The sequence below is a fragment of the Lepisosteus oculatus genome, chromosome 19 (assembly GCF_040954835.1).
Source record: "Lepisosteus oculatus isolate fLepOcu1 chromosome 19, fLepOcu1.hap2, whole genome shotgun sequence".
Lineage (NCBI taxonomy): Eukaryota > Metazoa > Chordata > Actinopteri > Semionotiformes > Lepisosteidae > Lepisosteus > Lepisosteus oculatus.
The window spans coordinates 6568884-6585230 of record NC_090714.1 but is presented as its reverse complement, the minus strand read 5'-3'; the positions used below and the strand labels follow the sequence as shown (position 1 = coordinate 6585230).

The following is a 16347-nucleotide window of genomic DNA, read 5'->3' as shown; positions in this document are numbered from 1 at the left end:
TGACCACTGCAGCAATAATAATAATAATAATAATAATAATAATAATACCTTACACTTATATAGCGCTTTTCTGGACACTCCACTCAAAACGCATTACAGGTAATGGGGACTCCCCTCCACCACCAACGTGCAGCCCCACCTGGATATGTATAATAATTATTAATTATATGCTCTTCGAAAAGTCACAATTAAATACATTATGTATTACTAATAGTATTAGGAGCAGTATCAACATTGGTGTGTAGTGAGGTCACAAAACAATAAGCCGCTCTGGTGAAACACTACAAGTACCAGAAAGCAACGCGAAAGACATGACGTAACGGTTGTCCTCGGTCTCGAATAACATCTTCCAAACCTCAGAAGGCGCCGTACCGACAGAACGACGGGCTGGAGTTAACACGAAGGGAGTATAATCCTGCTCGTGATACTGCTATTCAGGTAACATTTGCGTTGTTATTGCATGGAATAACCCTCTTTACGGCGACGCAGCTTTAATTCGGTTTTTATGCTGCCGTAAATTATGCCCCGAACTGCTGTAATGTACACAACGAATTTCCTTGTGTTTTTGGTAAAACCCGCAGTGCTTTTGCAATAGAATTGCTTTTGAATGACAAATCCGGGCGGTTGAATAAACTTCCATCTGCTCTGATGACACGATATTACAGTTTCTGTTCTTGCGTGTTAGTCTGTCGTGCAGAGTTTGGAGCAGCGACGCGCCGGGCATATTACAGCATTTGGACTTTGTAGCGTCGGGAACGGCGGCGTGGCAGTTAGCGCTGCTGCCTCACAGCTCTTGGTCCCGGGTCCGACCCGGGAGTGGGGCGCTGTCTGAGTGGAGTTTGCATGTCCTCCGTGAATTTGTGCTTATTGCTGGGGCTCCGGTTTCCTCCCGCCTCAAGAAAGGCTTTGCTGAAGAAGTTAGTTTGGGAGTCCGTGTGCCTTTCGGAACAAATCTGATGGACATCCAACTCCATTCACCCCCCCAAACCAGACAATCAAACAAAACGTTATATAGGTAAACAAAAATGTGGAATAAATGCTGAGCATGTCAGTGACTTGTGAGCGGACAACATCTACGGCTTTGCTGCTCTGTCAGGAGTATTTGAATAGTATCTCAGCGTCAGCGCCTACCTCGATCAGAGAAGGTGGGTGGGGCAGCGTTTATTCTCACGTTTAAAACGCTGCAGGTGACACCTGCGTTCCAGACGCAATTATCCGCTGCGTGTTTGAGGTCTTCACCTCCCCCCGACTGTGTGCGCTCGCTTGCGAAACCCCTCTGATCTCCCGGCAGCCGCCGCCATGGACGAGCACCAGCAGGTCGCCGTGAATCCCAACACTGCCGAGATGCCCGAGGACGTGGAGGCGGACGAGTGTCTGACGAACTACAGCTATGTCTACAGCCCGGACCTCCTGAAGTGAGTGTGGGCCGACCTGCCAGTACCGAGCTGTGACAGTTGTGGTTCTGCGAACCACAGGCCGGGCTAAACCAGGTCTTTCCCTTCCATTCATATCAATGGATATCACTGATTTTCTCTTTATTTGCCTTGTGGTTACATAGTGTATGCGCTTGGATAATGCCTGTACCCCCGTTGACTGGCAGTTGAGAGGGTGACTAACCATTTTGTACAGTGTTCAGCAGTTTTCACTGTATTGTGGCTTTTCAGTCGTCCAGAATTCAGGTTGGGCATCAGTGAAAGAGGCAGTATTGAAGGGCTGTGTGCTTGAACATAGGCTGTGTTCCAACTAAATGCTAAGCCCTTCCTCCAAGTCTGCACTTCTGTGACGCAGAACAAGCTTGGACTTCAAGTGCGTATTTGGGGTATTTGGGGGTGCACCATTATAGAAGAGTAATTGGGACACCCTCGCATGACAACACTCTTGGGTTACGTGGCTCACAGTCAAAATGCTCTCTGTTGTTGCTGCTTCTTCTTGCAGTGGTTATGCCCAGGTCTTTAGAGAATTATTTTAAAGAATTTGTTTCATTCTCTGCTCACAGTTTCATGGAATTGAAGGACACTACATCTGTCCCTGCACGAAAGGAGTGACCTATCGTGTTCATTCGTGTTGAGCAGGCTTAACTCAAACTGGGCGAAGCAGACTAAGGAAAACCTGGCAGTACAACTCTGTTTATTCAAAGCTTTGTGCTGTCTTAATACATTTGATCTTTTCTGCCCTGGTACAAAAATGACAGTACGAGGAACATAACCTGTTCATTCACATTAAACAGTATTGATTCAAAGTGGATAAACTAAACTAAATAAGGAAAACTTGGCACTACCTCAGAGTTTCATACTATTAAATACTCTGTCTTTTCATGTACAAATTATACGGCAAGTAAACAAATATTCAGCAGTCAAAATGGTGTGACAAAATAATCGTTTTATGTCAACACCTTGTACCTAAAATACACATTAATCTAAAGCAGCCCAATGAAATGTTGTTTTTACATCAAATGTTGAGTTTTAGAACTGTAATAAGGTTAAATTTTACTCACACGTAAATATTTTGTTCTCCATGGCAACTTCTTTCTGCCTTGATAGGTCAGTTAGAACATGAAATGTCACCGTTCTGTGGGGAATTCTGGGGAATTCCGTTCAGCGGAGTCTGCTCTGATGCGGACTTCCATGAAGGGTGCTTTGGACAAATGTGGCACCCTAAGCCCTTGCAGACCTGGGAAAGGTGCATGTGAAGGGCACGAGACACGCAAGTGTGCATACTGGGACAACGGCCATAGTGTAGCAAAGCTGCAAAGGGTGCTTGACACCTGGTATTCACTAGGGGGCGCTGTCGGGTAACAGTGTTGGTTGTCACAGCTAATGGGCTTTTTTTCTAGTCACTTTTCCTGGGGTTGTAAGGTGGACAGCACAGCAGTTTTCCTCTCTTCCTCCCTGCAGGGACAGAGTGGCGTTCGTCACCGGAGGGGGCTCTGGGATCGGCTTCCGAACCGCAGAGGTCCTCATGAGGTGGGCGGCTCTTTGTTCTCAGCCGAGCTTGTCTCCTCTCGCACGACAGCAGCCTGGAGCTCCCCATCTGCTCTAACCACTGGGAGTTTACAGCCCTGTGACGACATGGCCCCTTTTATTAAGTCAGCTCCAAGCTGAGCAAATGTCTGTCTTAGTAGCAATTTCCTGTCTGTGATCAGCTCAGGAAATACAGTCGTTATGTGTCTGCAGTCTTTCCAGGTCTCTTTTTAAAGCACCAGCACCTGAGGAGCTGGGAGATGTTGGTAAACTGGTCCAATTAAACCAATAACAAGGTGACCCAGGCTTTTAAAAAGTGCTCTAGGTCCAGATTAGACGCGTAAGAGCTTGTAGATTACAGCTCTCCTGGACTGGCACAGGGCACTAAATCTCTGTATGTCTCAGGGTACTTAAGATACAGGCACTCTGTAGAACACATACTATATGAAAGCACCTAGATCACCACTGTGACCTGTGTCCCTGTCTCACCAGTGTAGTGTCATGCTGAATTGATTAAGTAAATTCCATCGGTCATTCATTTTTACTTTAAAGGGCAATGACAATCTCCATCTCAATCCATCAAAGATACATGGAGGCCACCTGAGGTGGCTGAGCTCATGCTTGGTGAAGCTGTGCCTTTACCTTCTGCGTGGAGCCTGCATGGGCTGCGTCCGTCTCTCACCCTGACTCTGCTTCTCCTGTTTCAGGCACGGCTGCGACACGGTGATCGCCAGCAGGAACCAAGAGCGCCTCTCAGAGGTCAGGCCTCCCTTTGCACACCGACTCACCACTGCTGCCCCCTCGCCCCGTCTCCTGGGCAGGGCTCAGTCAGAGTGAGCCTACAGAGCCGGCCTCCGGCAGCTTGCATTGAGACCCGAGACCTTTCGCTAGCTCTTGGAGCTCACGTGACGTAGGGGTCTTTCTGGAGCCGTGAAGATTGATCTTCTGTGCTCGTGACGGGAGCCCCCTGCCGCGCCCTGCTGGCGGCGGGGCGCGGAGGGGGTGTCCCGTGTCGTGAGCGCAGTGCCGGGGTGTCTTTCAGGCTGCCCGGAAGCTGAGCGCGGCCACGGGCCGGCACTGCCTGCCTCTCTCCCTGGACGTGCGGCAGCCAGAGACCATTGCCGCCGCCGTGGACGAGACCCTGAAGGAGCTCGGCAGGATCGACATCCTCGTCAACAGTCTGTGTCCCCTCTGCGTCGCCGTGACAACAGTAGTTGGGCCTTAGCTGCCATCCCCAGACACCTGTGTGTTACAGTGGCCAGGGGAAATGAAACAACCTTCCCCTTAGTTTACCCATGAGTATTCCTGCTAGTGCCCGGGAGACTCCAGGGTCGATGTGTTGCTGAGAGCCGAGAGATTCCTGGCTGGCTGATCTCTCCCTACCCTCAGAGCGCTCGGCCACTTAAGGAAATTTTATTTCTCACAGGATTAAGGGATGAAATACCCATATTTCAGACATAAAACTTTTGGATTTGGTGTTGCTGGTTGAACATTGACCTTTGACCTTTGTCTGGAGTCTTATAATCATAATAATAATAATTTCTTACACTTATATAGCACTTTTCTGGACACTCCACTCAAAGCGCTTTACAGGTAATGGGGACTCCCCTCCACCACCACCAGTGTGCAGCCCCACCTGGATGATGCGACAGCAGCCATAGTGCACCAGTACGCTCCTCACACATCAGCTATCAGTGTGGAGGAGAACAGAGTGATGAAGCCAGTTCATAGATGGGGATTATAAGGAGGCCATGATTGGGAAAGGCAAATGGGAAATTTGGCCAGGATGTCGGGGTTACACCCCTACTCTTTTCAAGAAACGCCTTGGGATTTTTAATGACCACAGAGAGTCAGGACCTCGGTTTTACGTCTCGTCCAAAGGACAGAGCCTGTTTACAGTATAGTGTCCCCATCACTAGGCATTAGGACCCACATGGACCACAGGGTGAGCGCCCCCTGCTGGCCCCATTAACACCTCTTCCAGCAGCAACCTTAGTTTTTCCCAGGACGTTCCCATCCAGGTACTGACCAGGCTCACACCTGCTGAGTTGCAGGGTGATATGGCTGCTGGCAAATAAAAGGCCAGTGTCATTCAAGGTCATTTCAAGAAACAGCAACAGCAACAGCAACAGGGAATGCCACAGGAGTCCATCACAACATTAATTGAATGAGTTTTTCTAATGAGTTGGCTTTACTTAAATAGTTGCAAAAAAGGTTGACAGTGTTATTTGGAGACCTGGCTCAAGAGTTGAGAATTACTGCTCTCTCTTATGCAGGCAGCAGGTACATTTATAGTGCAAGATAATACAGCCAAAGCTGATGCTAATGTGTTACAGTATCTTCTCTGTACCATAGACCACAGATATGCTTGTGAATGTACGTGTCTTTTTAAATACTTGCAGAACCAGTTTGGCACAGCAAGGTCTTTTGATTGAGTCACTCTACAAACATAATTAGAGTTCATGTGAAGGAGATAGTCATCTCCTAATTACAAGGGAAGGCATTTGTTTCCATGAACTTCCTTGATGGCTTAAGACCGATTATTATTTTTTCATTTGTAAGTCTATAATCTACTAAATATACATGTATAGGTAGTAGAGGAGTGACACAAGAGGTCAGCACAGGTTGCAGATGGATGAATTTGAGACCCTGGTGAAAGGTGGACACTGAGTGTGCTGTGTTGTGTGAACTTTCTAGATGCAGCAGGTAACTTCCTGTGCCCTGCTGCCTCGCTGTCTTTCAATGCCTTTAAAACGGTGATGGAGATCGACACCATGGGCACCTTCAACACCAGCAAGGTGGTCTACGATAGGTGGCTGAAGGTAAGAGGACCCGAAATCCCCAAAAGCTTCAGAGTCTCCTGTCTGAGCACTGACGACCACATGACAAAGCTGTGTGCTACACATCAAGTGTTCCTAGATGTCGGACTGTTGGGCTAAAATTTGTACTGATGAAGCAGGAAATCAGGAGGTATTAATTAAACACCTTGCATTGGTCCCAGCAAATATGAAGTTTCTAAAAACCTGCAAAAAAAATGTACTGCTAAGCAACAGGAGTCTGATGTGTTTCTGCAAGTACATATTTAGCATTTTCCAGAAGGCAAAATTACATTGAATTCATCGAATCTTGCAGTGAATTAATTTCAGTGTTTTCAATCTTTGAAGTCCAGAAAAAGAGCATTTCATACTCTTTATTTTTATACAAGTTGCATGTTTTACATCGTGGCATTTCATCTTACAGCATTTGACATCTAGAGTAGTCCAGTAGTTGTGCTTAATTAAAAGTATCAAAGTTGAAAGGAAAAATATCACGGTCAAAGTGGATCATTGCTGTGCTATCTAATACCCCGGCTGATTTGCTAATGAGCCCAGCTGTATTGTGTAGCAAATCTTTGCCTCTCCCTCAAGAAGCTGAGTGAGAAAGAAACAGTCTGGAAGATTTATATACACAGTCCACAGACACTAGCATTGAATTTTCTCGAGTGTTTTTCTGTCTCCTTAGGTTTCTTTTTGTCGTGCCAGTTCTTGTAATTCAGGACAGGGGTGACATAATCATTAGTTACAGGTTCAACAAACCACTGCTTGTCTGTCCATGTGCGCCCCCTGCAGGATCACGGTGGCTGTGTTGTCAACATCTCGGCCACGCTCGGCTACCGGGGCCAAGCGCTGCAGGTGCATGCTGGGTCTGCCAAGGCGGCCATCGGTAAGGAGAGCCTCCGCGTCGCAGCCAGATGATCCTGAAAAGCAGCAGCCCTCAATCCCTTAGAACAGGCTGAATAGCACTTGAGTCCACATGCCCATATGAAGAGGAAAGGACGTCTTCCTTTTAAAGACGTCCTGGTCCCTGTGCTCAGAGAGCAGGAGGAGTCCTGTGACCTGGAGATGATGGTAATCACCAGAATGAGCCTGAGAGCTGCCGGGATCACGAAGAAACGCGTGCCCCCTGGCCTGGCGGCCGTGGAGCGGGAGCGAAGTTGAAAGAGCAGGACGGCGCTCTCCCTGCCTCTCCCTTTCGTCAGTGGATCGCAAAACCGATGATTTCGGACCGACTCTCGTGTTTGAACACGGATCAGCTCGGCCGCGGTTGTAAACCACAGCCCTGACCGCGTTCTCCCCTACAAACCCCCCCCCCGTCCTGTGTTGCAGACGCCATGACGCGGCACCTGGCGGTGGAGTGGGGGCCGAGCGGAGTGCGCGTCAACAGTCTGGCTCCTGGCCCCATCTCGGGCACAGAAGGGTACCGCAGGCTGGGTAAGAGGGGCAGAGCTGTCGCTGTTCAGCACCATGGACAGTGTTCGCCACTCACTGATTATTAATCAAACGGCTTTCTTTACCCTGTATTTACCACCCCACCTTCCTCATTCTCTGACATCCTTCTCAACCCGGAATAATCTTCCTTATTCATATTCCTGATTCTCTGTCCCCCCCCTTGATCTTCTCCCACCTCCGTTTCAAACCCTCTCTCTCCCCTCCTGCTGCCCTGTCCCCCAGGCGGCACCGCGGCGCAGTCCAGCGGGGTCTTCCAGACCGTCCCCCTGCAGCGGGCGGGCAGCAAGACGGAGATCGCCCACGGCGTGCTGTACCTGGCCAGCCGGGCCGCCTCCTACGTCACGGGGGCCAGCCTGGTGGTGGATGGCGGCAGCTGGCTCACCTCCGCCAACAGCATGCCCGCGCTCCTGGGTATAGCCTTCTCCCGATCCGCTAAACTCTGACTCCATTCCCGCCAGCAGGTGTGTACGCCCCCCCCCACCCCACCCCACCCCGGGAGAGGAGAGGGGCCGGGCCCCGAGCACGCACACAGCTGAGGGCTCGCGTCGGATCAGTGCCGCACAGCAGGGAGAGCCTGTGACTCTTAATGGAGGCACTTGGTGCCATTGGGTTCTGTTATTGTAGTAAGGGCTGTGAACAGAGTGTCATGAGTTTAGAATGGGGAGCCTCGACGTCTGTACAGAATATATTGGGGGCTTGTGGGGTGTCTAGGGGATGCTGGGAGCTGAGAATGGTATTTTGGTGTATTTAAGGGCTGAGAGTTGAGCGGTTGTGTGTGATTTCAGTGTGTGAAAGGTCTGGGAGGAGGAGTATAGATAGATGCAACAGCAGCCACGCACACTCAACAGAGCACAGTACAATGGAATAATACAGATTTACAAAAAATAAAAAGTGCACCAAGAACATGTATTGCAGATATTGTAGATTGTATTGTAGATATATTGACAACTGGGTCGAGACTTAAGTCATGTTTATTTGCACCCCGCATCAACTTCGTAAAGCCAGTCCTGTAACCCTACCTGTGGATGGTTCTGTACTTGAGCTTGAGTCTAAATTGAAAAACCTCGGGGTGATATTCTGGCTTAACATTCGACCCACATGTGCAGCATCTTTTTTTCACCTCAGAAATATCGCTAGACTACGCCCTGTGTTATCAGTAACTTTGGCTGAAAAGCTGATCAGCACATTTGTCTTCTCCTGAATTGGCTACTCTAATGCTCTACTCACTGGGGTTTCTAAATCCACATTGAACAAACTGCAGTATGTCCAAAATTCGGCAGCCAGAATCCTGACCAGGTCTAGTGCAAGTGATCACATTACTCCTATCCTGGAGTCCTTGCACTGGCTTCCTGTCAAATTCCGTGTGGACTTTAAAATCCTCCTGCTCACCTGTAAGGCTCTGCATGGCTTGGCACCTCAGAACCTGTCTGAACTATTATGGCCCTACTCCCCACCTCGCAACCTTCGCTTTTCTAATTCTGCTCTCCTTACTGTCCCCCAAGCCCGTCTACATTGTATGGGTGACAGGGCCTTCTCCTATTATGCCCCCAAGCTCTGGAACTCTCTGCCCAAGGATATCAGAGAGTCACCTTCTCTAAACTCCTTCAAATCCAGACTCAAAACCTTCTTCTTCAGAAAAGCCTTTACTTAACTGGTTCCATTCTTTACCCCTCTTCTTCCTACTTTACCTAGTGCCACCATCCACAGTCTCCTCTGTGTATTTATCTTGTGTATTCTTTTTATTTATTGTTTTTGTCATTCTGTAAAGCGCTTTGAGAACTGACCTTTAAAAGCGTTATATAAACGCGTTTTGTATTATTATTATTGTTATTATTATTATATTGCACAGTCCACCAGCATATAATTATTGTATTATATAGTATTGTAGCTGATTTGAAGGTGACAGCCCACAGATGCCCAACACTGACCATTTTGCCCACAGGTAGGGAGAACTAGGCAGTCAAGGCAACATCATGGGGCCCCAATCATATCGCAGCCTTTAATCTCTCTTTAGAGTGGTCTCCTTGTGATGACTACCAGCAGAACCCTCGTACTGCAAAAATAAAACATTTTACAGTGCAAACATTGTCACCGAGATTGTGACTGAAGCTTTCCAGCAGTCGCTTGTGAAATTTACATCCTGCAGTGATTCCTTTCGGACATTTGACAAACAATGACTTTGTCTCCACAATCCTGATATTTTGTTTATTCCTTTCTTTTCTAGAGACCTGGTCTTCTGGAGCAAAACAGGAGAAAGAGAAAGAAGTTAAGACAAAGTAAAATTAATCGAGCAATTAACGATTAATTGAATTGAAGCTCGTCAAGCAAAATGAAAGGAGCAACGCTGAAGTTTGATTTTTTTTTACCTGATTCAGTTTCTAACCGGGCACAGCTGAGAACACAGGATCTAACTGTGTAAGAATCCCGCAGAAAAATGGCAAGGGGCAAACTTAAGTGTTTGACGTAACACCACAGATATTACAGTTTAGCAGAATTGTTATTGTTATAATTATCAGAATTAGAACTCAATCAGCACTGAGTCTAAGCCTCATTTTGCTTCTAACCCAAGCCTGTATCTCCTCTGACGCTGTGAAAGGAGTGATAAAAATAAACTCTTTTTCACTGTCACATTCAGCTACTTCCTTGTTGCTGCACAGGTAGTGTTCTCTGTGGAACCAACAGCTGACAGTGGGACAGAATAGGGCATTATTGCAGCTTATGGTTGCAAAGTTATGGAAGAGAGGTGACCTTTTTATAACTTCTGGGAACAGGCAAGGCAGTGGGTCAGGTTAGGGTGAGCCACCTTTCCATTTAGCTTCTGACTGAAAAGTCATGTAATAGTGAACTGGAGCCGATGTATAGAGCTTTTCTATGTGCAATATGTACTTCGAAGGTATAAAGGACATTGAAGACCATGTTCTCTCCTATACCTAACTTATATTGTTTCCCTTACTGGGATAGGCTCCTGTTCTCCCACGACTCAATATTGGACAAAGCAGTTAGCAGTAAGGCGGGCTGGATACAGTAATTGTTGTTTCAGCCTCAGCAAAATGGAAGTTGCCATTCATTTACAGTGACGCAGAAACTGCTTGAGGAAACATCATGTAAAATTGCTGCCGTGTGCAACAATTCAGTATTAACAAACGCAATGTGCTGTGAAAAGAAGATCTTAGTACTGGCCCTCAGGACTTAGTTCTTAGTACTGATTTACTTACAAATCTCCTTCAGGAAGAGCACGATCCAGAGCCCCTAGCACTGGGATGCAGGCTGGAGTTACAGGAAGTGGGCTTTTACTAAATGGTGGAAAAGCTTGATAAGCTCTTTGAAATGTGTGTTTTGTACAAGGCTTGATGGATCATGTTCTTTTTAAATAAATTTTGCACAATCATACAGTTATTCTTCTCATGTCCTGCGATTATTTCCTCTTGGATCACTCTTCGGAGTGGACTACAGTGGATTGCTGTTAAGGGGAGAGTTCGACTTCTGGCTGACCCATTCTTACAAATGTGTGTGGCTCGGGCAGCTTCCCTTCTTGAAGATCTAGTTTCAAAATGTCAGATTGCTCTTTCTTAGAGGATATCATGCTGGCTTATCATTTTAGTACAGTGATTTCAGTGAACGTGAATTTATATGCTCTGAACATTAAGTCTGTTGATCCAGTTCTGTCCACTGACCTGTATGGTTCTCCATTCTTTTCAACTTTTTCAAGCTTATTAATAAGTGGGGCCAGTAGGGGGCGCTCACCCTGCAGTCTGTGTGGGGCGTAATACCCCAGTATAGTGACAAGGGCCCAGGTGTCCCGGCCAAAATTTCCCATTGGGCTTTACCCATCATGGCCTCCTAATAATCCCCATCTGTGAGTTGGCTTCGTCACCTGGTTGGATTGAAGAGCTGAATCTTTTTAGCCTTGAACAGAGAAGACTTCAAGGACGCCCGACTCAAGTATTCAAAAAGCTGAAGTGCCAATCCAATGAGCTCTTTAGAGTCAACAGTGAAACACAGACAAGTACAAGTGTGTGGAAGTAGTTTTGAAAACGAGAACAGGAGGTATTTCCAGTCATAGTTGTGTGAAGTTACCTGTTCCTGTTGTTTAAGATGTTACATTTTTTCTTTCAGAAAAATTTGGATGAGATCTACTTTACAAGCAACGTCTTTGGAGATGTGTTGAAAGTCATCCCCTTATTTGATATGTTTTAAATGGTGATATATAGATAGAGCAGTTGCTGGATTATTTAATTTGAACATTTCCTCTTTCATTATTGTCTCCTAACACTTAGATTTTTAATCATTTCATTTAGAAGTCTTACTTTGCCTTCAGACACACTGATTGCCTGCCTAAGCAAGGAAACTGCTGTTATTACAGAGACTATGCCTGTCTTCAGTGTCACTCAAGATGAAATACTCAAGTTGCCAGCAGACCAAGAAAACTTGTGAGAAAGCTTTTCTCAGGGAAACTTGATTCTCTGGTTTGTGTCTCGCCTCAAGCCTTCGACTCTAGTCCTTGTCTGATTTGGCACTTCACACCTGTGCAAGACACTGCGTGTCTCCATTCAGAGCCCCAAGGGCAAGTTTTTAGGGCTGAGTATGTAAATATTCCCCACAATAACTTACAGTACCGCAGCTCTTGGAATTGCATGATTATTGACATATATATATATATTCCTGAACTGCTTTAAACTACCATGAAAGGTAGGACAGAGACATCACCAATTTACAGCACAAGACATGGCTTATGTAGGAGGCATTGTAGTGCAGTGGTCAGCATTGCTGCCTCCGAGCACTGGGGCCCTGCGTTATATTCCTGGGGTGCTCTCTGCTTGGAGTTTCCCTTGGGTGCTCCAGTTTCATTCTACAGTCCATAAATGCCAGAGGTTCATTGGAAAAATTGGACCTGCCGGTGTCTGTGTGCCGTGCTGTGGCCTGGTGTCCTGTCCGGGGTGTATCCTGGACCTGGTTCTTGCTGGGATAGAATCCAGTGTCCACCTGTGACCCTGTCCTGGATAGAACTGTTTAAAAATGGATGGGCAGTACTTGTGCTGTTAGTAATGAAACCAGGTCTTTGTCCTTTTTTTTCAGAAGTCCTGAACACTGGGTAGGCAAATTCAAATCAATAAATTATGTTCTAAGCATAATGATTAAAAACTGATTAGAGAAAGAAAGCGTAACTTGGGAATTTATCATTTTACATGAAGTAACCAACATTTCCCTTCGATGCGTGAAGAAGTAATTCTCGTTGGACTACATTGAACGGGTTTCGGTAAACCGATGCTTCCTGGAGCTTTTTGGAGTTTCTTTGTCCTGTTTTGAATGAAATACCAATAATCCCGTTTTCTCAAAGTGACGTCAGTGTTTTGCATATTCAAACACTGAAGCAGAGGCTGGTTGAAGACAGGAATTCATATTTATACGGCGTCATACTGCTTTTATATTGCGTTCGTGAAACGTCTCAGCAAACGTTTTTACAACAGAAATGTATCTTTCCGTTTTTTTCCGTGGTAGGGTCAAGATTATCTCTAGTAAGGTTTAGAGCTTTCACTGCGTCTATAAACGTATAATATAATACATCATATAATCACTAAGAGCTGCTTTTGGGAAGAGTACGTAAATTTAGTTCAATAAATAACTAAAAAATGCGATCATCTTTGTTCGTCTGAATCTCGTTGAATCTGTGGACCCAGTACCGCTGCCTGTGGAGAATCTCATTAGTACAGGGGAAAGGCTAACGGAAGTTTGCTCAGACCCCCGACCTGTGATCTCACAGGTTGCCGATATCAAAGATTTAGCTAGCAGATAAAGAGTTGTAGATACTTCTAGTTAAACCTTCTGGGAGTGTTAGCGACTCTTTGTCTGTACAGAATGGAAATGTTTCAGGTAAAGCAGACGCAGGTAAGGGCTACTTTTTAAACACTCATTTAAGTTGAAATAGAATTGCACAAAAACGTCCATGTGAGTGACTCGAATTCTTAATATTTGTTTTGGGACTTTTCCCTAGTTTTGTTGGGGGGTCAATATACTTGTAGTTTGCACCACGGAAATTAGCTTCCCCGTTTGTAGGCCGTATATATTTGCCACGATGTTTTAAAATAAAAAGAAGTCATTGCTGTAAAAGTACACAAGAGGTGCTTTTAAACGTGAGCGATGAAAATCTGAATGGGATGCTGTCTCCGGGGCAGGAGGGTCATGTTGAACTCTTTTTATAATGTTAATTTTTTGTTCTTGTCTTAAACTGGGTTTAGGGATTGCTTTTTACCTGAGCTAAGAAGTGATAAAGATGTCCCTAAAATATTCCTTTAATTTCGACGAGAAAAAAAAACTAGCTTTTGATGCTATTAATCCGTATGCGGACCCTGCTGTGTTAGGAATCTTGGGACCTGTGACTCTTGCGGTCATTCCTCCTCTATATATTGTAATTTAAGAGCCTTTACTGAACTGGTTCCATTCTTTACCCCTCTTCTCCTACTTTACTTAGTACCACCATCCACAGTCTCCTCTGTGTATTTATCTTGTGTATTCGTCTTATTTATTGTTGTTGTCATCCTGTAAAGCGCTTTGAGAAGCCACCTTTAAAGGCGCTATATAAAATAAAGTTTATTATTATTATTCATCGAAGTCAGGATTCACAAGAGTTCGTCCATATGGCTTTCGTGGTTGTCCTGTACTACCAACAAAAAAAAACCCGGAAGTATTTTCACAACCACAAGAGGGAGAAAGAGCAGGGAAACTCGGCGTTTGCACAGTGTGGGTTAGCTGGCCATAGTGCGTGCGAAACAGTAGATGTTAATTAAAACGCTCTTTCAGCTCACTGAAGCAATAGTGCGGTGTTGTAATTCCTATTGATCGATTGTATTTGATTATTTTTAAGTGGTGTAGCCAACATATTGCTTGAGCTTCGCCAGATTTGAAGGTGATTGTTTTATTCAGACGCAGGACCTGAAGAAATCAGCTGTCCGTGGACGTTATTTTTGTACATTTTAGTATGGTATGCTAAGAAACGTCCCTTTCGTAAGACCCCATGCCAGGAACCCCGAAAAAGCCATGGGAAATACATGACTCTGAAGGGCCAGTGAAGTCATCGTTTCGCCCAGAGGTACAACTGGACTTGCGAACACTCCCCGAGGCGACAGGAGATCTGATCCTTGCCGGGGCTGTGAAATCTCAACCCACTGTCCTGCATCCACGCACACTCGCGAACAAGGGTCGTTCGAAACTACTGTATGATGCATTTACACTGTTACCTGATATAAGTACTGTGCTAAAAAGTGTCGGATTTCTCTACCTGTGGTCTGGCAAGGGGATTTCAGAATGAAGGAAATATGTTTTTTTTTCCTTTTTTTTGTTTTAGTAGAAGCCGTGTGAGCGATAACCTGGAACCTGTACTACCACATAGGTCAGTGACGTCCCACTGGCTGACAGCGTAACACTTCTTTTCTGGTTTCTTTGAAACCTCAGCCTTAATGAGCTTGAAAACAAGGCGACAAACGCAATGCGAGGAGCTGCCAATCACTGATCGATCGGCGTGGACAATAACGTGAGTGATTACTGCCTCGCAGTGCGTGCTCAGTTTCGTACCCACGGTGGTTGCGGTTTTGTCAAACCTTTTAAGTAAGTTAAAGACAACTACCTAATCTGCCCAGCTTTGGGTATATCCTGGGCTGCGCTGCCCCATGCTTGCCACTGTGTCTATACCTCACTAGACACACATCCACGCACACCTTTCCTTTAAGAGATGGACTGTAGGGGCCGGGGCGCTTTTGAGTCGACAGACTGCGGCGTGCTCGCTGCGCCTGCGCGCTGTGGGGGCGGTGACGTCAGTGCTGTATGCGGCTGGCGATGGCGGAGCAGTTGCTGATGCGAGAGAGAGAGAGACGGACGGCAGTCCACGGAGCCATCAGTCACCGGCGGTACCTAATGGAAACACCTGCGTATCTGAACTGAGGAGCGCTTCGATGGCCTTGAAAGCGGGTCATTTTCAGGGGTGACCGAAGGACGGAGGTGAGGGCAGAAAAAGGGGGCTCCGCCAGCCCACGCAGGTGGATGAGCCTTGAGAAACGAGCCTGAGTGGAGAGGGGTGGGGGGGGGTTCACGCATTTCTTTTTCCCCCCCGCACGGAGAGGGGGATCCGGGGCTGGAAAACCTGGATCAGGCTGAAGGACGTGTACCAGCTCTCGCAGGAAACCAGCCGAGCTCGGTGGGGGGGGGGTGGGACGCGAGAAGGAGCCGGCTTTCCGTGAGAGTCGTCGCCGAGACGGGCGAGTGAGGGATGCTCTTTCACCGGGGAGACGCTAACGGAAAATCTTGTTTCACAGCCCCCCTACCGGCAGGCGCCTTCGGGGGAGGACAGACGCGGCGCGGCGCTGCGCTGCCCCGGCGGTCGCGTTTCGGGGAGCCGCTGAGGATCTGGTTGTGAAAGCCGAATGAAACGACGAGGCGAATCAGTTCAAAACGCGAGAAATAACTTGGGCTAACGCGAAGCGCCGAGCTCCGCTGGAGGGGAGGGGAGATTCGCCGTCCCGTCGGGTTACAGCGGTGCCTAGCAACTGCGAGGAACAGTTTTACAACATCCATCAAATATTTATACCCAACCCGACAGACACACACACACCGGCGGTGTTTCACGCTCTCTGTTCACCCCTATTTTTTTTCCTCTTGTTTTTTTTTTCCCCTGCTGCAGTTGTGAAGGTTTGGCCGAGTGAAAACGCCGAGGGGAAACGAGGGCCCGAGGAGGAGTATGAAACGAGCCGGGGGAAGAAAAGAGCCTTTTTTTGGGAAGGAGGCGAACGCGGGGCCTGGACGGAATTAACTTCACCTCGTCGGAAAACGCTTCTTCTTTTTTTTTTTCTTTCTCCCCCAAGAGCGGCCCGCAGACCATTTCAAAACGGAGATACAACCGACATTTTTCCAGCCCGGAATTTTTTTGGGGAGCAGGCAGAAACCTAACAGGTCCTACCGAGGAAAGACCCACAGCGCTTCGTGCTGGGGGGAAAAAATGAGTTGTTTCAGAGGAAAGTGGGTGAATGAAACCTAGCAATAAATATCCCCCGTCTGCCAAGAATGGCCGTGCTTGTGAAGGTTGCAGTTCAGGCAGCGGAGTGGACATAGGGACAGTGGCTGCAAGAGCT

General features: G+C 46.9%; 1 protein-coding gene across 3 annotated transcripts; it reads left to right on the top strand.

The window, feature by feature from the left end:
* The first annotated feature begins 315 nt into the window (after positions 1-315).
* On the top strand, positions 316-10624 carry decr2 (2,4-dienoyl CoA reductase 2, peroxisomal). Of its 3 annotated transcripts, none has more exons than XM_069180933.1 (10): positions 316-438; positions 1292-1415; positions 2895-2963; positions 3668-3719; positions 4003-4138; positions 5658-5782; positions 6569-6662; positions 7106-7210; positions 7451-7639; positions 9453-10624. In XM_069180933.1, the coding sequence occupies exons 2-10, from the start codon at positions 1300-1302 to the stop codon at positions 9506-9508; spliced, it is 942 nt and encodes a 313-aa protein (XP_069037034.1). In that variant the 5' UTR covers positions 316-438; positions 1292-1299; the 3' UTR covers positions 9509-10624. The 3 variants fall into 3 exon arrangements, with proteins under 3 accessions (XP_069037034.1, XP_069037033.1, XP_069037032.1); XM_069180932.1 differs by lacking the exon at positions 316-438 and adding an exon at positions 539-1145 and having other exon boundaries at positions 7451-7689; positions 9453-9541; XM_069180931.1 differs by lacking the exon at positions 316-438 and adding an exon at positions 542-1145.
* The last annotated feature ends 5723 nt before the right edge of the window (positions 10625-16347 follow it).